This window comes from Zonotrichia leucophrys, chromosome 2, assembly GCF_028769735.1.
Source record: "Zonotrichia leucophrys gambelii isolate GWCS_2022_RI chromosome 2, RI_Zleu_2.0, whole genome shotgun sequence".
Taxonomy (NCBI): domain Eukaryota; kingdom Metazoa; phylum Chordata; class Aves; order Passeriformes; family Passerellidae; genus Zonotrichia; species Zonotrichia leucophrys.
Window position 1 is genome coordinate 21612717 of NC_088171.1, and position 23963 is coordinate 21636679.

Genomic DNA, 23963 nt, shown 5'->3' on the forward strand with positions numbered 1-23963 from the left:
GTGACTTGCAGAGATTTTACATCCCATTAGGACTGGTTCCCAGGGCTGAATCTCAAGGTATCCAACCTGAACTTGGACCCTGGTGCTACAGAGGAGAATTAAGTAAACTGAGAAGTAAATTGTTTGAATGTCACAAATCTTCAGGCAGAAATTTATTTGGGCTTTCAGTTCACTCAATTTTTTTGCCAAATATATTACCCATTAGTAATACACATTTCATTACACTGTCATGGATAACTTATGGTTAGTTTTATGTATTAAAATAAGTGAATAAATTGTGGCTAATCATATCTTTTCTTGATCTTATTATAGTCTAGGAAAATAAGAACATCTGTGACAAGATCAGAATATACGATCATAAGTCACAATTCCCAGACTGTTTCTAAATGTATTTTGGGTCTCAAATATCCATCAGCTTGAAATCTCACTAAATTTAGAATGCATTTGTGGTGTTGAAATACATCTCTTTGGTGTCTTTGAAAAGAATACAACTGTTGAGCTAGGGGATAGTCTACAAATGTCTCTCAGAAATGTCAGTTAATTAATCTCAGGGTCACAGAATGGGTGAGGTTGGAAGGGACCACCGTGGGTCATCTGCTCCAACGTCCCTGCTCAAGCAGGGTGATCCCAGAGCACACTGCATAGGATTGCATCCAGTGCTTGACTATCTTCAGTGAAGGATTTCTTCTTCCAAAGCAAGAAAAATAGAAAGGGCTTGCATGTTCAAATTGGGCAGATGAGAAGAAAAGCAGACATTAAAATAAGAAATTTTTGTCTGATCTGAAAAATTGAGGGGTAAGCTGGTTTTCAGACACAGTAATTACATATATTTGTAGTGACTAAATGGTTGAAAGCTGATGGGATATTCAGATTAATGGCCCTTTCCAAAACTGTGGGTGAACTCTGCTGGCATGAACTGTCTTAGTTTGACTGAAGTCAATGACTTCTTCAGCTGAAAATCTCTCCTCTGGTGCATACAAAAAAGAGGTGAGGAGACATTTCTCATTCACAAGAGAGATCTGCAAAGGCTTAAGTAGCTGTGGTGCCAAATATGAACACTAATTCAGAATTAGTAGGTATTGGAATTAGTCAAGACTGCATGTCAGCCTCTGGTCTCCCAGACATGCATCAAGGAGTTGGATAGGACAGTACATAAATCAGTTTTGAAGGCTTGCCACAGAGCATGTCTGAACTGTTATATTTGGTATCAGTCCAAAGAACCTTAAGGATACAAATTTCACCTGACTGCATTTGTGAAACCTGGCTAAAGCAGGATACTGGGGCTTTACAGTCCTAAATGTCACTGCTAGTACCACTGCCAGGCCATCAAACCAGTCAAAAAGCTTTTCTGCATAAAGGCTGGCTAAGGACTCTAAAGGGCCTTGTGCTTTCAGAGGTCTCCTGAAATGTTGCAGGCTCTGTGGACAGGGCCTGCAGCCACACAAAATCACAATGTTGGTGCAATGATTGCCAAACATGGCGACAGCCCAGCCTGAGAAGGTTCACCAACCTTCAGTATCACCCATGAGACAAAGCAGAAGAGTACAATTCCTCACTCCAGTCCTGTCCTACTGTTTGAAGCCACGATCCAGACAAGGTATGAGCTAATTGTTACAGCCACAGTATGTATGTCCAGCCACTCCCATGCACTGGAAATAAGACCCATCAAAAAAGAAGAATTAGTCTTAACTGAATTAATCTTTGCTTACACTCATCTTTAGTTCAGATCAAAGTCTAGAGTACCCAGGGATGCTTCTAGGTGAAAACAAAAGAGAGTCAGAAGTCTTGGAGGGAATTTTCATTACTGTCAAGCAGAACTAGACAATTTCTTTAATTTTGCAGCCTTCTAGAAGTTGTTTTGGGTGCTTATTTTTAAAAGAAGGGAAAGACACCAAAATCACTTTGTTGTCTTTTGAAATGTCAGTGGTGTAGTTGGTTCTGATAGATTTCAAACTATACAGTAGGTTACCCTTTCATTGCACCCATACCTATATAAATGAACCTTTCCCCTGGCTGTACTTCAAAGGCAGGAAGCTTCAAAGATTTATCTTCATCTTCATTCCATATCTAGAGGGTATAACTCTTAACAGAGAAACATGTGCTTGGTCTCTGCTGTAATGATTTTTATTTGCCATAGGGAACCTTCAATTACTTCTTTTCTGAATGGTCCTGGAGCCTTTTAGTTTCACTAATGCTTTCCACCAAAAGCAATTAGGGATGACAGTGTGTGCCCTAGTTCTGATAATTTGCATTCTCTGGCAAGCTGTTTATGAGAACAAGATTGCCATCTGATTTATGATGACCTTATGATTTTTATTTAAAATAAGAAAGTAGTTGCCATGTAGTTGCTCCATCTGCTGACATACAAATTATTTTATAAGGTACATTTCTCATTATCTTGATCAAGTTCAGCTTTTAATATATAAGAGTCTATTCTACAGATTACCAGAATTCTCAGTCCCAGATTTTGCCTGGATTTTAGCTACATTATCTTCTGGCTGTGTTAGCCAGTAATGAGTGTCTTTCCTTTAAAAATCACCTGCAGGCTGGTTGGCTGCTCTTTGGCCTTCTGTTCAGAAGAGGTGCTGATTTTTAAAGCAATGTGTTGTGTCCTGGCTAAAACACACAGAGATAGTGTTTCTCTTAGTTCCCTCCTGTTAAGCAGTTGGTTCTTCATTTACTTGTGGGTGCTCCCTTCACTGCACAGTTTCACTATTGTGCAACTTCTGGTGCCTGCAATCAGATGTAACATTGGTCAGCACTGAAAAGCACCAAGATAGATGGATTTTTCAACAAGGACTCCTCTTTATTTGGCTTTATGTAGGACTACTTGATATCTGGTCAGCCTCCAGTTTATCTGTTATTTATAATGTACTGTCCTGTAAGCATCTGACTCTATCTCAGCTGAGCAGGCTGGGGATTGTGAAACTTCATCTTTATTACCTACAAATCACATTTTCAGTTATTTATCTCCCCTTAGATGATATTGCTGGTTATACTATACTATCTGGAATTAATTTTCTGATAATGGGAATTTGGCCTGCTTCTCTCTCTGTCAGGTCCCTTTCATATGCTGTACACTCAGAGCTTACCCCCATGTGTATTTTTTCTCTTTGTATTTGAGCTGTCTGTATAGCTGCACAGTTAGCAGTGAATTTTACTATGCAAAAATACAGATATTTAATATTCAAAAAAGGATGATCCTGCAGCACTAAGAGCCTTCTTGTTGCATGGGTCTGTGGCAATTCCCTGACTCATGTTGCTGTGGTCTGACTGGCATCTCTGCAATTTCACCCTTGAAAAAGGGAAGGGGAGCTTTGTTAGTGTCTGACCCATATACTCAGTCCAGACTCAATATTGCAGGGCTGGATGATCAGACTATGATCTTGGATTGACATTTATATGCTTAATGTTATGTTTAAATGCTTGCAGGGGACAGCCCCAATAACATTGTTTCAGAGGAATAGAATAAATCATGCAGAAGAGTGAACACAGAGAAAAATATAGGGAAACTGCACTCCTAGGGCCCAGGCACCCTCCTGGCTGACATTTTCCTCCTTCCCAGACTATTTGTGAGAATGTGATTTATTGCTCACATTTCCCCTGCTGTTGTTCTCGCCTTCTGGAGTGGCACTGGAATGAATGCTAACACTTTTCCAAGTTTCTGACTTCATTAAATGCCCACAAAACTGGACTATACTCTATTAATTTCTGGCTTTTTCACTTTGTAATAAGTTTCTTCTGTTCATTTTTAACTATAGAAAATCTGAAATCTGACGTTATGAGGATTTTGATTTTAGGCAAACTGCTTTACAGGGTGGGGCTCTTCTGGCTTTGGTTGGTAGAGCAGGACAACTTTCAGCCTTAGTCACTCTGCTTTAACCACTACAGTCTCGCAAGCCCCGGGTTCTTGATGCAATCCTGATGCTTAAATGCTGATTTCTCACCAGCATGATCTTTTGTAATACTGTGGCTCAAGTAAGGCACAGTTTTATGTGTCTGGAAATGCATCAGTGTGTCAAGGTGAAGTCACTGAATGTGCCAGACAGGCATATTTTACACACAGATGAAATTCTGAAACTCTGCTTGTGTTGCTCAGCCACAGCTGCATCTTCATCTGCTATTGAATGCTCATAAATGGATTTGCTGCAGGAGACAACAGGCTTGCAGTTACTCCTCTGCTCTGTGCAGTTTACAAAAACTCTTTCCTTCGACCCCAAAGCAAGAGTAGAACAATATTTAATTGAAATTCCAAAGCTAAATAAGTGGCCAGGAGACCTCATAGAGACTGGAGCAGGAAATAAGTGAATTGATGATCACATTTACTAGCCCAGTCCAACCTCTGGAAATAAAACTATTAAAAAAGCCTGCCAGATAATCTGTGGGTTTTGCTTGCTTGGAATTCAATGTGATAAATAACTGCTTTTCTCCAAAGGTAATTTCTTTCAATGTGACTGACTTTATTGAGTTCAAATTTTCACAGTAAATAAGTCAAGGACTTAGCCCTAGCTGTGGGAACGAAATGAAAAGCAGCCTGCATTTCAGAGGGGCTGTAAGTTCCCACCAAGCAAAACACTTCCAGAAATCCCTTTTAGCTAGATTTGTGAATACAGTGCCAGGCTGCCAAATTCGGTCCCTCTAGGATGCGGCTGTATTGCCAAAAGAAGCAACTTGATTTTATATCACCTTTTCAAAGCCAACAGCTCAGTGCCCCCTACTGACTAAATATTCTCAGAGGCCAGCAAAGATCCCGTTCGTAGGCCCTCAGACCAATGCTTTTCTGTTTCATTGCTGCCCTCTATCTTCTGACAGTCTCTTTTAAACACTCCTATCGAGATATTTTCAAAGTAAATACTGCTTTTATATTCAACAAAAGACATGAGCCTTTCTTAATTCACTCTATGAAATCTAGTTGTGGTTCATGTCGCTCTTTGTCTTGAAAATCTTTTAATCACTCAGATAGTCCTTGCAAGAGAGGATGGTAAAATACTGTAGCGCAGATAAAAGCTCCTGGATTAACATTAAAGAGTTAAATAAATTATATAAAGATTAAATAAATGCCAGGAATTGCTATTAAAAAGCTTCTGCTTCTTCAACAGGACCTCAGAATGGCTGTGGTGGTTACTTGTCAGCTTCAGCTTCTTCAGCTTCTACCTTTGGCCCTCCAGTCTCCAATGTGACCAGAAGATATGGGAGAAATCTGGACTGTGTATGGATCATAACTGCACCTGCCAACAAACGGATCAACCTCACCTTCTCCTCATTTGAGCTTGAAGCACAATCGGCTTGGATGTGCCGATATGATTATGTCAAAGTAAGACAGCTCAGTATGTTAACAAGAAAATATCAGTGAGATACAATTATCCTCTCCACAAGGCTAACTTTATTAATAGAAAATGATCCTAAGAAGAAATTAAATTCCTTATTATAATTGAATTTTTTCATTGGGTTAGATTACTACACCAGATGTCATTCTGCCTTTCTGGAAATCAGTAAGAGTTTTAACATTACACACACTTCTGGTCTTAGACTGCTCATTTAATGAGTATTTATTTCACAGAATAGAAACAAAACAAAACTCAAACAGATGTAAAGTAAACCTTCAGAATATCAGGTTGAAATTGAGCAGAACCAACTAAAGAGAAATCAAGAATTAAAAACTGAGGACAAGGCAGTGAGGAAGGGTGAATGAATTATTTTTGATAACTTCTGGACAGGAATGACACAGGCAGAGGGAAATTATGCATATACATGCACAATTGCTTGAAAGGACTAGAATTAATATAATTTTTCTCCTTTTTTTCATCAAAAATCTTGGTGCTCAGTGCTCACCTGTAGAAGCTATTTTCTTGGAGATGAGCATACAAACCATCAGATTGCAGAATGCTGCTAAACAAACTCCACCAAGGAATGCTATAGATCCTGTTGAACATTGGAGATACTCAATGAAACAAGGATTTCATTCTACATTTTGATGAATAAAATCTATCTTCTCACAGAAAAGCACTTTGAGATTACATATAATAAAGAAATGAGAGTGCCAAATTAAAATGTAATCATTTTTTGATGGATTTGCTGAGACAGGACCAGAATGTTCCATAATGAGATTTAGCCTGTCCAACAGAAACAGTTAATATGGCAGTGAATAATTATGGTAATCAAGAACATCCTGTTAAAGCACAAGAGAATTCACTGCACTTTCAAGTAAACCAAATTGTAATGTAAGGTGAGGTCAGAGAGTTGTATTTCTCTTTGTTTGTTGTGCCTAAACTATTAGTGGCTTATATATTTTGCTTCTTTCAGCTTTATGATGGAGATAATGAAAATGCCAATTTAGTTGGCACATTCTGTGGATCTGCAGTGCCAGCTCCTTTTCTTTCTACCCGTAATTTCTTGACAGTGAAATTTGTCACAGACGGTTATGTGGAAAGGAGGGGTTTCAATGCCACCTACACCGCAGTAGATCGTAAGTATACAAATATATATATGCATATATTTATATAACTCTTTATGGACATTCATATTTAAATATTTATATAACTCTTTATGGACATTCATATTTAAATATCTCAAAATTTGTTCTAGACATAAGTCTCAGGAAGGGGTAAAGACAGTCAGTAGCACAGCATCTCTAGGAAAGCTAAAAACAGCTTGACCCCAGTACAATTCTCTTTGGTCTTAGCTGGATGGGAGGAGGTTGTCAGTCTGAGAGTACAAAACAGAAATGCTCACAGATTGTTAACAAATAGGAAACAAACATTTATTTGAGTTTGATGACATATATTGACTCCACTAGCATGTATTTGCTTTTTGTTTTCCTTCTAGAAACTCAAAGGCAAATACAAAAGTATGCCATCCAAAACTCAACTCCATTTGAGTTTTGCTCAAAAAATAGTTTTTCTCAGTTTTCACTCTATGATGCATTTGTTACTGTTTAACACAGGCCTGTGTGGAGGAATCTATAATGCAACTTCTACATCCGTGACTGCAACATCTCCTAACTTTCCAAATGAATATCCACCCTTTACTCTCTGCTCTTGGGTCATTGACGCCCCTCCGCAAGAGCAAGTCAGGGTGGTGGTAGAGACCTTCCACCTCCATCCCAGCCAGGACTGCTCTCAGAACTACCTAGAGCTCCAGGATTCACCAACAGTAAGGAATTTACAGGGGATACCATTCCCCATTCCCATTCAGTGCCCCTCAATCTTTGGAAAGAGAGAAGAAACTTATTATTTGGTAATATATCCATGGATGATCCTCTATGAAGGGCACATCCAGAGCATTGCTGACTGTGCCCCAAGTGACACGTGGTAACTGTACACAGCCCTCTCAGAAGCACTCTGTGCACACCTGGAGTTAGATCTGGGCAAGCGTTACACACTTTTTCTCAGTTGGACCAAGTATCACTGCTGCCAAACCTAACACACAGGAAAAAGTGTCCCACAGCAAGTTTTCATTGCGATTCCTCCTATCCACGAACCATAAATAAATGAATACTCATGCCAGGAAGAGTGTTAAAAAACACCAGAAAAAAACCCCAATATTTATGTCCCTCATATTCTAAACCTCCTTTCATTTCTTATTTTGGCATGAGAATAGCTCCTATATTCTATTTTTTCCTAATAATAATTCAACATGAAATGTTGAGATATTATTAAGTGATTTCCAGGATAACTTTAAAATGCAATTTCATAGTTGGTATAGAAAGTGTCGAGCAATTTATTTACCTTATGTTCAGTACATATAAAACTGAATTATATAATTAAGTAACTTGTGATGTATTAAATTCCAGCAGAGCCAAGGGTCAGTCCATAGATTCTGTGGCACTGAAACTTTTCAAGTCCCTGAGTTTTATTCTTATGATCGCACTGCCATTGTGACTTTCAAGTCAGATGAATATATGATTAACAATGGATTCAGATTTTCCTATCAAGCTACAGGTAAGCTTGAAGAAATGTCCCAAAAAAACCTATCTACTATTTTCTTTGTATATTTCATACACTGAAATGCAATACAGAAATCTGAAATCCTTACATGTTTCTGGTTTTCTGTCTCAAGGTTGCAGCAGAGAGTATAATCAGTCATTTGGTTACCTGAAGAGCCCTGGCTGGCCTGGTCTTCACCCCAATAATATGGATTGTTCTATCATTCTTCGAGCTCCCCCAAATCACACAATATCTCTCTTTTTCCACGCTTTCAGTTTGGAAGACAGCATCCACTGTTCACATGATTTCCTAGAGGTATCATGCAAGTCTACATATTTTGTGAGCCTATGTACAAATCTGCTAGATTCAAAGGATATTAGTATGTTTGGATAAAGTTTGGATCAAGTCTGAGTTGAGCTGACTGAATTAGGGAATAATTATTGCCAGAGTTTTATGGTGAAAAAATACACCCTAGTAAATCCAAACCCAGTGAATAAATAGTTTCATTATTTTATCCTTACCTAGCTCTTGTTGAGGTTACCCAGTTCACAGAGTCATCTGGAATAGTTTGTGTTTGATACTAACATCCATGAATGAAAAGAAAGCCATAAATCTGAGTGGTTTTGTCACATCAGTAGATTCCATCTGCTTGAAATTTTTCTCAAGAAAGATTTTTTTCCTAAGAAAGCAATTTAAAAAAACCCCAAAAAACAACAAAACCGAAACCAACAAACTCCAGTGACAACTGTAAGACACTTGCAAAAATACTTTGGGCCAGTGAAAATTGTATTTTCCACCTACACAATCCTCATTCTTGCAGGTTTCCCTGTTCTCTGGTCAGATGACAAAAATCACATGTCTGTGGCAGAATCATTATTTAGCTCTATTTTCATATCCTCTTTACTGTCTCAAGAAATGGATCTAAGCACCAGCATTATTGGAGTGCAGGAAAAAAATCAGATTAAATCTGAGCTATGTAATATGATCTGTGTCTTAATGTGACTGGGGAAAAGAGCAGTCTGCAGGGTAAAGAATTAATCTTTTCATCTGGAATATTAATATTTCTTATGAAAAGCAAAACACAGGCTTGAATTGCATAAGAACATCTTAGCTACTAGTCAAGCAATTTTTTCAGTCAGGAGATATTCACACTATAACATTTAGCTGCCTGTTTCTGATGATACTTGTTCTGTAGAATTACTTATAAAACTCAGACCAGTTAATGGTCTCTTTTTCCTTCCACACAAGAATATGTGGTAGGAAATATAGCAGTATTAAAATTACAGCTATAGTAAGCATGCAAGTTGCTACCTAGTTTGTGCTGTGTTTGTATCGTGAATAATTGTGCTGGTGTATAAGTGCATAGGAATTTAATGCTGACAGTATTTTTTGTAAATTTTTTTTGTTCCCTGAAGGTCAGAAATGGGAGTGATGTGCAATCACCACTACTTGGCAGGTTCTGTGGGAACACTGTGCCCAGTCCCATCTTCCCCCAAAACCATGTTGTCTACCTTCGTTTCAAGAGCGATTTTTCAGTGGTTCATGATGGATATGAAATTACTTGGACTTCATCATCAAGTGGTAAGGCTGTAACTACAAAATAATTATACATAGAAGGAAAATGCAGCAATGTGGAATTCAGCTCTTTATGGATCCTTCCTCATCACCTCTTTAGACCTTCCTTAGAGCCCAAAATCCACCCTATTCAGTCACCAGAGAGAGGCAGTTGCTCCTCAAGGCCCCTGGGGCAAGATTTATTTTACGACATGGAAGCAATTCCCTCTCCTAATGTTGACTTTAGAAACCTCAGATGATGTCGTCCTCTTAAGATAAAGATCTCCTTCTTTCAATGAGAGGCTGGAAAATATCAGGAACATCTGCCTTGGGATCCACAGAGTGGTGGTGCTGGTGGTGACTCAGTGGTCCATTTGTGATATCCCTGAGGAGCAAGGCACGGCTAAGCCTGAAGGGGACAGGAAGCTGCCCCAAGAAAATAAACTACCTGTAAATCTGTGTAGTGACTATATCATGGACACATTCATGGATGGCTTATGAAATGGCAGTGAACAGCTGAGCAAGAGTTTCTTCATGACGCTGAGTTACTAGAGGGAGGAAAGCTCGTGGCCAGATGAGAAGTACTGCAGAATAACAGTACAGTACTGAGTGACCCAGTGATGGAAAGGCAAGGAAAGCTCAGTGTAGGAAAGTGTCAAAAAAGAATGTGGTCAAAAAAAAGACAATCCTAACTTTACTTAAAAAAATATGGGCATTGAGTTGACTTTTAGTAGTCAACAACAATAGCTTAGGGGTAAAATAGTTTCATGAAAAAAAGTTTACTAAGAGTCAAATAGACTGGCATAATGATAGAATTTGTTGGGAAAGGAAAAGAAAATAAATAGACAGCCATTGTATAAATCCATAGTTTACACACAGATTGAATGATGTGCACAGTTTTGGTCTCTTCCTCTTATGAAAAAATCAGGATTAACAGAGGGCTCAACATTAAAAGTGGCTTCTGCATGAGGTATGCTGAGACTTTTTAATCTGGTTAAGAAACTACTCAATTCTGTAAAATTGAGTGATATTGGATGATAAACAATGATCCACTGTTCTTTCAGTTTTCCCATACAAGAACTACCAGTCATCATATAAAGCCAGGAGCTCGTAGGCTCATAACAAACTAGACAAACCAGTTCTTGATACATTATGCAGTTAAACTGTGGAGCCCCTTCCCATAGCATGCTACAAATTTGCATGGATTCAAGGGATACTCACACAAGTTCACCTGATAAACATTATTAAGGGGAAAGGTGCCCTCTCTGGGAGCTGTAAGCTGAAAATTCTTGGAGACTGTGAGGGTAATCTGGATCATGACCTGCACATTCTTCCTCTATAAACTTGTATTTTTCCTAGGTCATCTACCACTGCCCACTGTTGAAGACTGAATTTTGGTATAAATGGACTTTGATTGACTTAATATGTGTAATTCCTCTGAGTTTTTCTATTTTCCTATCCCATGAGGATTCACTACTTTTCATGCCAAAGAACAGTCACAGCAAATTCACCTCCAGTTGAGTAGCTGGGAACTGAACTGAACCTATATGCACAGACTTAAAACTTCAGTTCCTGTTTCAAAGAATTTGGGGGACCGGTGTTGTTTTTAATATTCAGTGGTGGTCTAATGCCTGTTACATATTCTTAGGCTGCTGAAGCTAGAGCCTCAGTTTTATCTCTTATTAGTGTTCCCAGCCATGTTAGTTGTCCCAGCTCTCAGTCTCTCTGGTTTCAGCGCTGTTACTGATACTGTACTAATGTAGCACATCATGTATTGCCTTGTGAAACGAAGCCTTCCAGGCCAATTAACAGCATCTCCTTCCAGGATGTGGCGGGACATTGTACGGCACCAGTGGCGCCTTTGCCAGCCCCAGCTACCCAGGGACTTACCCCAACAACACTGACTGCGAGTGGGCCATCACCGCGCCCCAGGGACGAATTGTCACCGTGAACTTTGATTTCATCAGCATCGATGACCCCGGGGACTGCAGCCGCAACTACCTGATCCTCTACGATGGGCCGGATGCCAGCCATGCCCCCGCCGGGCCCTACTGCGGAGCGGTGCGTACTGCCTTCCCTCCGTGCTGCCTTCCCTCCATACTGCCTTCCCTCCGTGCTGCCTTCCCTCATTGCCGCCTTCCCTCTCTACTGCCTTCCCTCCGTGCTGCCTTCCCTCCACACTGCCTGTACTGCCTTCCCTCCGTGCTGCCTTCCCTCCGCGCTGCCTTCCCTCCATACTGCCTTCCCTCTCTACTGCCTTCCCTCCATACTGCCTTCCCTCCGTGAGCACAGGAGTGGTTACAAGGAGCTTTTACTGTTTCATGTACCAGACCATTTCCCTAATTCTGACATGAATTCCACACAGATGAGTGGAAGTGAAGGCAAAAGCCAACACTAACTACGAACGAACACACAGCCGAATCCTCCTACTCACACGAGGACTCCAACCCCTCTTACCCCTCATAGCCACCTGATGACTCCTAGCCAACCTAACAAACATAGCCCTCCCCCCAACAACAAACCTCATAGCAGAACTAACCATCGTAATCGCACTCTTCAACTGATCTGCCTTCACAATCATCCTAACAGGAACCGCAATTCTACTCACTGCCTCATACACCCTATACATACTAATAATAACCCAACGCGGTCCCCTTCCATCTCACATCACATCAATCCAAAACTCCTCCACACGAGAGCACCTACTCATAGCTCTACACATAATCCCTATAACACTCCTAATCCTCAAACCTGAACTAATCTCCGGCATCCCCATATGCAAGTATAGTTTAAACCAAAACATTAGACCGTGACTCTAAAAACAGAAGTTCAACCCTTCTTACCTGCCGAGGGGAGGTAAAACCAACGAGAATCTGTGTGGTGCCTTAGAAGCCTTCCAACTCAGACCGTACAGTGACATCTAGTGGGAGGCATCAAACAAGCTTGCTCCATACTTCGTTGTATTTGTGTTTTAAATATTTGCAATATCCTGAGGGAGAAACGCAGCAACAGTAACTAGAACAGTTACTGAGATCACTGTCAATCTATGATCCAATTTTTGCCTCAGTTCTAACTCTCTGACTGTCTCATCAAGGATCTTGATGTTCTATAAGGCTTTTAATTTTTCTTGACTTTCATTTTAGGATACAAACATCGCTCCATTTACTGCTACATCCCATCAAGTCTATGTAAAATTTCATGCTGAATATGTGACTCTACCATCAGGATTCCAGTTAAGCTGGACAAGCTAAAACATTGCTTATGAGAAATATATCACCATTCCTTGCTATACTGAAAAGACTCTAGATGATAAAGGAGGTTTGAAGTCCAGTGATGACAATTGCAACTGAAGTAAGGACTTTTAAAAGTTACTGTAAATGTAGCTGTTATGAATTTGGAATGCTGTCAAAAAAACCATTGATCTGCCATTGTGCTGAAAATAAACTATTACCTACCCAAGTGGGAAAAGGAGGTTTTGCTACATGTTTTTATATTCTTCTACATAATTTCAAAATTGTACAATTAATGCTATAAAAATTTAATTACACATGAAGTTGATGAGAGGATGTAACACATGAAGCTGTCCTTAGTTTGTTCCCAAGAGTTATGTGGTTTTGCCCCAAGCATTTCTGAAAACATCAGCTTAAGTTTTATTCAAATTACCTAAAATCAGAAATTGCTAAAAAATGGTCCCTGTCCTATAACCACTTACAAAGATAACTGTGCTGAAGAACTTGCAGTAATAGTGTGCATTGGGTACAAGAACCCAGCTGAAATCAGTACTTGAGCATTCACTGAAGTTTAACACAGCAAGGACATGATGTGGTTCTAAATCTTAACTAGATTAAGAAGTAATTTCAGTATCACAGCCCTATGTTCAATATATACATATATCTGTGGTTATACATACTGAGTTATATTTTCAAGCTTCAAAGTCTATTTTACAACTGAATATAAAAAACTTCTGAGGCTTTCAGTAACCATGTCACCCTTCTAGTCAACCTTTAGGCAACTTCCTAGACATTTATGAAACAGCTCTAACTTCAGAATAGGGCAGACATAAAAATATCAATTGACCTTTGACTCAATTAGTTTTTCTCTTCCCCAGGCTAACACACATCATACATAAAAGATTTGTTGACAGGGTGGACAGAGGACACTGATTCCCACCATGAAGCATTTTTTGTCACAATCCAGAACAAATGACCAATTAATTTCTTGAATGTCATCTGTGATGGACAGGCAAGAGAAATTTGCAGTACAGAAAAGGAACAGGGGCCTTATCACAACTCATTTCACAGCTATTACAAAGAGTGACTTACAGTGAAAACAATTCCCTAATGTGATTATTGAAACAATTAATTATGAAAAGATATTAAAGTGTAAGTGGCAGTTTTAACAAAATCTAGGAAATCTTTGAAGATTGCCCAGTGAATGCCAAAAAAGCCATCATTCCACAAACATACAAAACTTTATAACAGCTGAGCAGATATTCTGATTTAGATAAAATGTAGAAAAAACAAAGCAGACAAAAGGGACAAGCTATAAAACACGGCCCAAAATCCTTGGGTGACAACTTAGAAAAAGAGAAACCTGTGAAGTCCCACTGGCCAACAGAATGAGATGTAAGCCAGCATTTTATAACTGTTCAAGGACTAAGAAAAACTGAGCCTATGTACAGGTGATACTCCTGCTAACATGCCTAACTCTAACATGGAAAACCCAGAAATATCTGTATTTGGATGAAATTGTGAGGCAGCTGTGTCCTACTGAGCTGCCAGCAAAACAGAAAGTTCCTCTAATAAGGAAAGACATAAAAGACCATATAATCAAATATTTTCAGATTAGTAGTTCAGAAAACTTTTGCTGAGTCTAGTCAAACTGATGCTGTACTTGCAGCCAGAGGATGATGCAATCTTTGTCCATAGTGTTTATTAAAACTCCCTACATGGGATAGCAAGCAGTAAAGGAACATCTGAAATGTCTGAAGATAAAGCCACAAAATAAATTCTATAGACAGCAATGTGTAAGAGACTCCAAGGACAATCAAGCATGAATTGAGTGGTTTGCCTGCAGAGGTAAGGAGGACTGCATTTCTCCCCTTTGGAACGCTGTTATCACAGGCTTCATGAATGTCCATTGTGGCTCTGACCTTCCTATGAATCACCATGGATTTGGTGCAGTTGGTGCAGCACTTCTGCACTTGGCAAGGAATCTCCTCAAGATCTGGATGCTGTCACTTGCTGTCAGGTGGCTGGACATGGAAACATCAGATTTTAGGCAAGAATCAACTTGCAAGAATGTTGTCATTTTCTGCACTTCACCAGCCCAGAGCACAGCTCAGCTGGAAGCCACACATGGAAGGGAAGGACATGTCCCTCCAAGCAGCTCCATGCCACTGCAGGCAGTGTTCATTGCTCCTCTAAAAGTGGAAATGAGTTCAGAAATGAGTTCTCAGGTTAAACACTGGCCTTTTTGCAGGTGTGACAGAGCATAAACTGACAAACAGAAACTGATATGTGGTTTTAATGAATGAAGGTCATTAGTGGCTTCTGGAGGCAGTGTCACACAGTTTAAGGACACCCAGGTGCCCAAGGACACGGCAGGCACTGGGCTCATGGCACTGAGGTCTCCTGCTGACCGAGGGACAGGTACAGAGATGTGCTCTGGTCACCTGGCATGTGCCTGGGCCACTCTGGTAACACAGCCTTTGCCCTTAAGGTCTCCAGGGGAACTCCAGCTAAAAAGGTGAGTTTGCTGTAATCTGTACTTCAGAAAGGTTGCTTTCATGAAGAGAAAAAGCATGTTTCACTTTAAAGCAATTAAATGCTTTTGGACATTTTTTTATACAATAAATACTTGCTGTTGGCAAGATCTATCACATCATCAAATTTTATAAAATCATTGAAATTCTGCATAAAAAAAGAATAAAGAACACTATGAGAAGAAGAGAATTTTTTAAATCTTACAATAACTAACTAATGCTTGGTGCATCTTTAAATGTTAGAAATATTCAATACCTATGCATAATTTTACTTATAAATGAGCAAAATGCATGAGGCTATTTAGAGGGGGGAAAAAAAAAAAGCCCAGCAGAGAATTTGTGCTCATGAAGACAGTTGAATGAAGCTGCTGGTACAAGGTTGAATTGATCCAGCCCAACTGACTCTCGCCAAAAATAGTCAAAGTCTAAAATTAAATTATCAACACCATTCTTTAAAAAAACAAAGGAACAAAGTAACCCACTGCTGTCCTCTAACATTTTATATGAGGAACCACAACAAAAATACCAACTGCAGAAGTATTAAAGTGGAGGTCCTTAGAGGAGAGAGCTGATGCTAAGCCATGTTTCTGCCTTGGAAGGTAAGGAGCAATTTGAAACGCTTTAAAATGAACGCACAGCAAACACAAAAAAGCAGAACCAAACAGATAATCTGGAAATAATTATTCCATGAAACTTCTATGTGCTGTGTACAATTCAAAAGACAAAATGTATACTTAAGAAGAAATATAGCTTCATCTTACAACACTGCCATGAAAACCTTTCTTTTATGTCTGTGCACATTGCTATTTTATAATCTCATTGCTGTGAATGCTGCATGTCTGTATTGTAATAAGTGCATGACTACAACCTCCCTGTCAGTGACAAAGCAGATGATGAAAGTGCAGGTTTTCAGTTTCTAGAGCCTGCATGTTTTTATTTTACATGTAAAGCTTCTTCTGCATGTTACTACAGATGTTTATTCTTATACAAATGTAATTTTATGAGGCAGTTATATATGAATGGTAAGCCCTCCAAAGACTAGGATTTGAAGAATAAGCAATAAAATGTCCATAATAATGTTTTTAATTGCCCTTCCCACGTGGCAGGACTGTTCTTCATAAATGAGAAATAATACCACTGTGAGATATTCTTAAAATTATAGTTGCCTAAGTAAAGGAGACAGAAAATATAGAGCTAAAATTCTAGAAGTAATGGTGCTGGTCAATTTAAAAGAGTAGCTAATTTTAGTTAAATTTACAAAGCAATTTTGACTGAAAAACAGTTTTTGATTGGTTCATTAAGCAAAGGAGGAGGTGTCTCAGCTTCCCATAATAACACAGGATATGTGTCCTAGGCACCAGAATTAACATATTTGGTGTAATTATTTTTTGTCAGCTGCTGAACTGAAACTGCAGATTTATTCTGCAGTCCTAATTAAAACAAAATGCAATAAAAAATCATGGGATTGACTATATTGTTCCCAATAGAAAGCAACTGGATTACTAAGAAAGAAATTTTTAAAATACTTATTAAATGATAATAAAAATAGAGGCCAAATTCTAGGAGTTTTTTTTTTTCACAACATTTGGAAAAATACATATTGCATGCTGTTTATCACACTTAGTGAGTTTAATGTTGATGGATGAATTTGTAGTAGCAGTGCCCAGCACTACACAACTGGTTTTGCAGGGGCCTGTTGTTGGTGCATCCTTCTGATGTCACGCTATCCCTGCATTGATATTGCTCATTATCATAGCTTTTCTTGGAGGGAGAAAACAGAGATAAAAATAGAATAATAATGTAAAACATCATTTCCTTGGTTGGTAGAAGTACCTAGAACAGAAAAAAGGGAGGCATCAGAGCTACTCATTCCCTTGGTGACCCCCAGCACAGTGAGAGGAACCAGCAGGAGGCAGGTCCAGCCATCACTGCCAGGGAGGAGCAGGCTGGAAGCATCACTGCAAGGGCAACTTCTGCCTCCTCTGACCACCACAGGGGAATTGCAGCTGTGTCCCACAGCCATGGCCGTGCATCTACTCACAGTCACCTGCTTTAGCCTGCAGGCCTAAGGACCGAAGGCATTTGCCAGCCTCTGCAATGAATTCAGGCATCTGCTCTACAAACATTTAAGCCAAGTGATGGATTTAGAACAGATCTGACAGATAGCAAAGATATTTCATAGTTGTTAAATTACAAAAAAAAAAAAAAAATCAGTAGCTGGAAGGTATAGCAAGACCTAAATTGGAAAAGTCTCTACTGTGAGCTCAAGCACTGTATGTGTGTGGAGGGCTCTACTGGCCAGACCCCAGGAACAGGCTGGCCAGCCTCTAGCTGGGGATATAGAGGGAACTGAGTATTTCTGGGGCCAAGGGGGTTTTGGAATGACTGGGAAGAGGAGGGGGGCATAAAAGAGGGGTGAATGTGTGACTGCAGCGACACAGACCCTCTGCAGGAAATGACTCTTCATGACTGCTGAAGGGACACTGAAAAATCAATTTTCATGATCAAGGACCTTTGGATAGAGTAGTTTCTGTATCTTCCTTCCCACTCCTCTGAGACAATTATGTGCTTGATGAGGCACTGAGAAACTTCAAAAGGAAGGCTTGACAGCAACTCCCCTTTGCAAAATCCAATGCCAATATCCCTGACTGGGGCATGGATTTATCAAATGTTAGACAAAAGGTTTGCTCAAGCAGGACCAAAAGAAGGTCACATAGAAGCTGTCAGTGATAGATGAACTCTTTACACACAACAGGATAATGAAATTAGATAAATGGCAAAAAACCCCCACAATCCTGATGAAAGGGAGTAATGACAATATGTTTATTAAGTGGGAAGTAATTAAATACTTCTATGGTAGGAGTAGAATGTGGGTGTCTAGGCCACATGCAATGTTTTGATCACTGCATAAACGAGGCAGAGAGAAGCCAGGTGAGCTTTGCATTAGCCATGAAGAGTGTTTTGTAAATGTCTTGTTAGAGTCACATGCTGTTAGTTGGAATAAGGGAGCAGGACCACACTTACAGACAATTAATTAATCTGCTTGAGCCTTTGTTACTAAATGACACCTGCAATCATTTGCCATGAAATAGGAACAGCAGACGTGGTAGCAGTTAGGTCTTTGGGACAACTGATTGGTGGCAGTTAGGGCATTTTCTTAGACAGGAAAGGGGTCCAGATTCATGGTTCTTCAGACAAAATAAGAACTGTACATCATCTCCCTGTATATCTGAGTGACAGTGGGTTCTGCTGAGAAATCCAGCTAAAAGGAAGATACTCTTCCAGCAGTACTTTGTAAGGAAGACCTGAAAACAGACAGTAACTTCAGGAAGCGCTCAAAGTAGTAAACTCCCATTAGGAATAAACATGCTACAAATCTGCAGTCCAGTATTAAATCCTTACATTCCTAAAAAGGAAAAGTTGAAGTTGCGCCTCCAGGAAGTTTTTTTACTTGATGGCTTCGGCAAACGCTCATCATCTTGGTTTCTGTGGATACCATTTTTAGGCTACTAAGTAACACCATGGAGTACATATGCAAAATTCAAAGCTGTGCTTCTCAGTGGGTAGCCTGGCCTTAGATAACTTAATAGATTTAGTCGCTAATTGCTCTGAGCTTCCATATCTGTTGAATAGCAGTAAGCAGGAGCACCTCAACCCTTATGAAAGAGGTTACATGCATAACTACATTCTGGGCATGAAAGAGGTTACATGCACAACTACATTCTGGGCATGAAAGAGGCTACATGCATAACTACATTCTGGGCAGTAAGGTGTAACTCCAACGCCATGGCGTGTCGAGACCAGTTACAAGTGCTCAAAACATGGACGCATCCTTGTGATTGGTTTTGCTGTTCGAGCCGACTGGAAAACCCAGGAAGACTCCTGAAGAAATGGAAACCGCTGGTTAAATGCACCGGGGTGGTTTTTTGCGTGAGTTATTTTGGCGATAACGTGTTTTGTCCCCGGCAGCCTTTTCAAAGCCCGGAGCGCTACTGGAGTCCCGGCCCCTGAGGGCCGCTCCGGGGCCGCGGGCGCCCCCGCCGGTCAGTGCGGGCGGGGCTGCGCTGCGCCTGCGCGCGGGGGCGAGGGGGGCGGCGCGCTGGGATCCGCCGGGGCCCGCCCGCCGTCCCGCCGTGGGATCCGCCCGTGTGTCCCGCCGCTTCCCGCCGTGTCCCGCCGCAGCCCCGTGCGGTGAGCGCCCTCGGGCAGGGCAGGGCCGGGCCGGGCCGGGTGTGGTCTGTCTGTCTGTCTGTCGGCCCGCCCGGGGTGGGAGTGCGGCCGGCATCCCGGGCAGCGCTCTGCTGGCACGGGCGGGGCGGGACAGGACAGGGCTGGGCTGGTTCCTCCTGCGGCGCTGGGCAGGGGGGTTCTCTGCGCTCGGGCGCTCGGAGCCGGGGCCGTCCCGGCCCTGTCCCGGCTGGGGGAGATGCGTGTCCCCGGGGCGGGTTTCCCCCGCTGCCCGGCTCACGGTGTCCGTTTCTGCTCCGCCTAGACCATGTCCAAGTCCCTGAAGAAGATCGTGGAGGAGAGCAGGGAGAAGAACCAGCCCGAGGTGGACATGTGCGATCGCGGCATCTCCAGCATGCTGGACGTGCCCGGCCTGTGTAGGTACCGGCGGCGAGAGGGCGGGCACAGCGCGGAAACTTCCTTATTTGTCCCGGGAGAGCGGGGCCGGCTGGGCGTGGGGGTCCGGGACACCCCGGCCCGGCCCGGGCGCCGAGTCCGAGACACTCCCGTGCGGGGGTGCCTTTGGTGGCCTCTGGTGGCCTTTGGGCACGGGGGGCTTGGGGAGCGATCTGGGGCTGATCGAAGCGCCCCGCACCAGGCTGCCGGAGCCTGTGTGTGGAAGTGTGTGTGTCCAGGGGACTCAGCCGCCCCTGTGGCACTGCTGGCATTCTGGCACTTGGCTGATGGGGAGACTTTCCCTCTTCTCCGTCCTGCTGCTGGAACAAAAACAGCAGCCGAGCAGCACCTCCAGTGGGCTTTGAAAGGGACAGGGTGACATCAGCCTGCAACTACGGGCGACTGGCCTCTGAAGGAGAGGGCAGCAATACTGTATCACAGATACAGCAGCATCATGCTTTGGATATTACACCATTGCACATGTTTGCTGAACCATGGCAGGGTGCTGCTGTCAGTAAGGTGCATTTGCTGTAGTTAAATTCAGAGTAAATACAGCCGACCAATAGCAACATGCTGTTATGGTTCTGGAGAACACATAAATGAAGAGCAGGTTAGGTATCTTTGCCTTTTTAAAGTGCACATGGTGTTATCACATAGCCAGTACTCAGGGAGTGAAAGTTGTGACTGTCTGTAGTGTGCCCCAGGCTGAAATTTTTCTGAATGTGTGATCCAGTGAAGGGGAAAAAGCAAAATCTCAACCAACCAATGTACTTAAAACTCTTGACTGTATCCTGGTTTAGCTCTTTACTGTGTTTTTTAAACTTGAGAGCAGCCAGGAGCAAATACACATAACTCTTCTCACAAGATGGATATGAGCTCAGGGAAAGGCATGGCTCACTACCAGCTCACCATTATCTGCAGAGTTGGGAGCACATCAAGATGTCTTCAATCAGTAAAGGATGAAGTCTTAAGTACAGGTTTGCAGAACTAAGTTCTGTACCTAAGTCTTCATTCCTTATTACTGTTTTCCTGCTTCTGAGTGGTGCATGGGACTTTGGGAGGATGGTAAGGACTGTAAATGTGAATTCACATTAAGTTCTTACAGAAAGATTCTCTGCATTTCTATAGCATGAGCAGTTACTTGAGACAAAGTGGTGTTCAGCTCACATTAATTACAGATCAATTTTGACAACTATACTTAGATCTGTCAGGTATATGGAGCAGCAATACAGTACTGTTGCTTTTGTTAAGTAGACTTGGTGCCTGCTATCAACACTAGACACATAATTAATTAATTAGCTTTTATCTTTCAAGCATGAAAAAAGGATAATATTGAAGCACATTGATAATCCTAAAGAAAAAAAAAAAGGTTTTCTTGCGCAGAGACTCTTTGGGGTTTGTTGTTCAGGCAGGGCCAGGGACCAAGGTGGGGCACTGTGTCTCCAGATGCTCCCTGATCCCAGGTTGCTAATTAAGCATCTGAAGTGTCTTTGGCAGGGAGCTCCCTACATGAAGTATGGACCTGTGGTACCCTAGTTAGACTGCATCACAGGAGTCTCTGTGCAGATACTTTTGCTGCACCTTGTGTGACTTGATCTAGCATGGGGATTTGGGGTCTTCTTCAGTTTGAGATGAAAGGGAAGGGGGAAATGATGACTGCTTTCTGTTAAATTAATTGTTTTTTCTGTTAAATAATTACTTTTTTCAGTTATTATGTTCACTGACAGAACACATAAGTTGTTTTGGGTTTGGGGTTTTTTTTGCCATGGAGGTATTTGCCTTCTGGAGAAGGAACACCTTTCACCAAATACTTCCAAATTTTTAGTAGAGGGTTGAGGAAGTTAAACTTGTTAAACTTGTTTTCAAAACCCTGTCACCTGACCCCAAGTGTATGGTCTTCTCTAATGTAGATTGGATATTTTGGTTTTCTCTGGCTAAGCTCTCTGTAAGCTAAAGGAAACTGAGCTGTTACCTTTGCTTCTCTGTTTGTTGCATACGTTTCCAGGGCAGTGTTAAAGCTTGCCTTTTCAGCTATTTTAATTTTTTCTTTCCATGAAGTAAAGATCTCTGTTAAAAGCAATCATCACCATTCATGCCCAATGACTCTTAGCATTTCATCTTTAAGGAGGGCCACCAGTAGATGTTGAGAGTTGAGGTAAGTTTAGATAATGATTGGAGGGAACATTTTGGCTATTTGAGTTTTGTAGGTTGGAAGGTGTGCCTGAGTTACTGTGTAACCCCTGATCAGCATTTTGTCTCATGTAATTATTTAGTGATTGTGAATGCCCCTACCAGAGGTGCCAAGTATCCCTTAAAGATAAACTGCTCCCTCTAGTCCCAAATCTTCAAGGAAAGGACCAAGCCTTGTCTCACTGCATGTTTGAGTACTTGCTGCAAGGTTGTATTCAACCTTTGATAAGCTTGTATTTAATCTTTCTTAACTTAATTCACACAGGGGTAATAGAGGCACAAGGATTTGGAAGCAGCATGGAGCATCTGCTCGGTGTGCCAGTCCTTTTCCTTAGGTGTAGCCTTGTTCTTGTCATGTGTGTTTAGGGAAAAAAAAAACAAACTAACAAAAAAGTAAGTGATAGAGAAAACTGATGCTAAGTGGGGGCAAAGAAGAGCAAAGGGGAATATATGCCTTGTCTTGGATACAATTCTCTTCTGGCTTCTCTTTTCAGTGTAGTGAATGGCTTCCTGCAGTACAGGGCAGTCTCTCATACTTTGTTTTACATTGTCTTCCACCCTCTGCAGTAGGTGTGGGAGAGAAAAAGCAAAACTTGCAATAAACAAGCAAAACTTGTTTCTGTCAAATACCAGTGTCTCTTTCCAATTAAGGATGAAATACTTCTATCTGGAAGGATATTGGCAAGCTAACTTAGACCTGTAAGCTTGGCAACCTTTACATGTCTTCCCACTTTAATGTTTAGCAAAGAAGGAGTATGGTTGCCAGCTTATATACAACGTGGTGTTCAGATTCACAAAAAAAGGTTAAATAGTCGCTGAAGCACTTCTAACTCAGGAGCTCATTAATGACATTAGAAGTAGAGTTCTATTTTTGGCATATTCCTCGAATCCAGGCACTTCTATGTTTTCTCCTAATGAATTAAAATACAAACTAGATTTGTGCTACACACCTTTACAGCCTCTGAACTTTTGATGCTTTCAGAGCTGTAATATGAGAACCCTTTTTCGGACATATTCTGTAGAAAAGATTTCATTTGAGACAAAAAATATCCCTTGATCTAAGTGTTCTGTGCTTTAGCTTGTCATGCAAATACCATGTGACACAGTTTTAAGTGTTAAAGACTTCTTAAATTATTCTAGTATATGATGAAACACCAGTTACACCATTTGTGTGCACATCTCTATTATATTGTGTATCCTCCATACATAAATAGTGTAAAAAATGCCTTGTCCTGTAGACTATTGTGTTGGTTTGAGTTTTTTGCCTTCATATTGTGAAGTAAATATATATCGTTTAAATATATATTGTTTATATTGTATAAACAAATTATATTTGTTTATAAAGCACCCACTATGGACAGGTAAAGGTGGAGAGCATTAATAGACATCCTGTAGGCTGACCAAGCAAGTTCAGCCAACACCAGCAAGAAGTGATGTTCCCTTTCCCCATGCCTAGCAAAGGGTCGGGCATTTATTGAAAGGACTTTGAACAGCCATTGAAAGGACTTTGAACAGCCATCAACAACCATGGAATTGTTCTTAGAGTGTGGACCAGTGTCATTTATGTGTCTTTTAAGCAGTTGATGTGGAGGAGGAGGTACGAGTAAAGGAATTATTTTGCCCAAATAACTTGTGGCATCTGCTCTGTTGTCAGGGAAGGAATATTGGATGCAATCCTATTTATGTGTTAATTTGTTCTCATTATCATTCCATCTGTAAGCTATTCATATTTTGCATAAAGTACATAGTTGTGTGACTAGAATTCTTTATAAGAAAGTTAGTGTTGATAAAATTGTTCATTCCTAAAATAATGAAAGCACAGAAGATGTAACAGTACTGTAGTGCTCATCCTGCTTTAACTTCCTCCAGTGGGACAGGCAATGTCTTATCTTGGCTCAGCAAAGTCA

At 41.0% G+C, this 23963-nt stretch overlaps 2 protein-coding genes across 2 annotated transcripts in view; both read left to right on the top strand.

The window, feature by feature from the left end:
- Positions 1 to 12946, top strand: part of CUBN (cubilin) — a 145288-nt gene extending 132342 nt beyond the window's left edge. The window contains exons 62-69 of the mRNA XM_064704204.1: positions 5100 to 5314; positions 6304 to 6466; positions 6944 to 7152; positions 7793 to 7940; positions 8059 to 8240; positions 9341 to 9506; positions 11305 to 11540; positions 12623 to 12946. Of these exons, the coding sequence (XP_064560274.1) occupies positions 5100 to 5314; positions 6304 to 6466; positions 6944 to 7152; positions 7793 to 7940; positions 8059 to 8240; positions 9341 to 9506; positions 11305 to 11540; positions 12623 to 12730 (1427 nt within the window). The 3' untranslated portion in view covers positions 12731 to 12946. The remainder of the gene's footprint in view (positions 1 to 5099; positions 5315 to 6303; positions 6467 to 6943; positions 7153 to 7792; positions 7941 to 8058; positions 8241 to 9340; positions 9507 to 11304; positions 11541 to 12622) is intronic.
- A 6357-nt stretch (positions 12947 to 19303) lies between these two features.
- Positions 19304 to 23963, top strand: part of RSU1 (Ras suppressor protein 1) — a 101788-nt gene continuing 97128 nt past the window's right edge. Inside the window, exons 1-2 of the mRNA XM_064704205.1 lie at positions 19304 to 19434; positions 19736 to 19847. Of these exons, the coding sequence (XP_064560275.1) occupies positions 19739 to 19847 (109 nt within the window). The 5' untranslated portion in view covers positions 19304 to 19434; positions 19736 to 19738. The remainder of the gene's footprint in view (positions 19435 to 19735; positions 19848 to 23963) is intronic.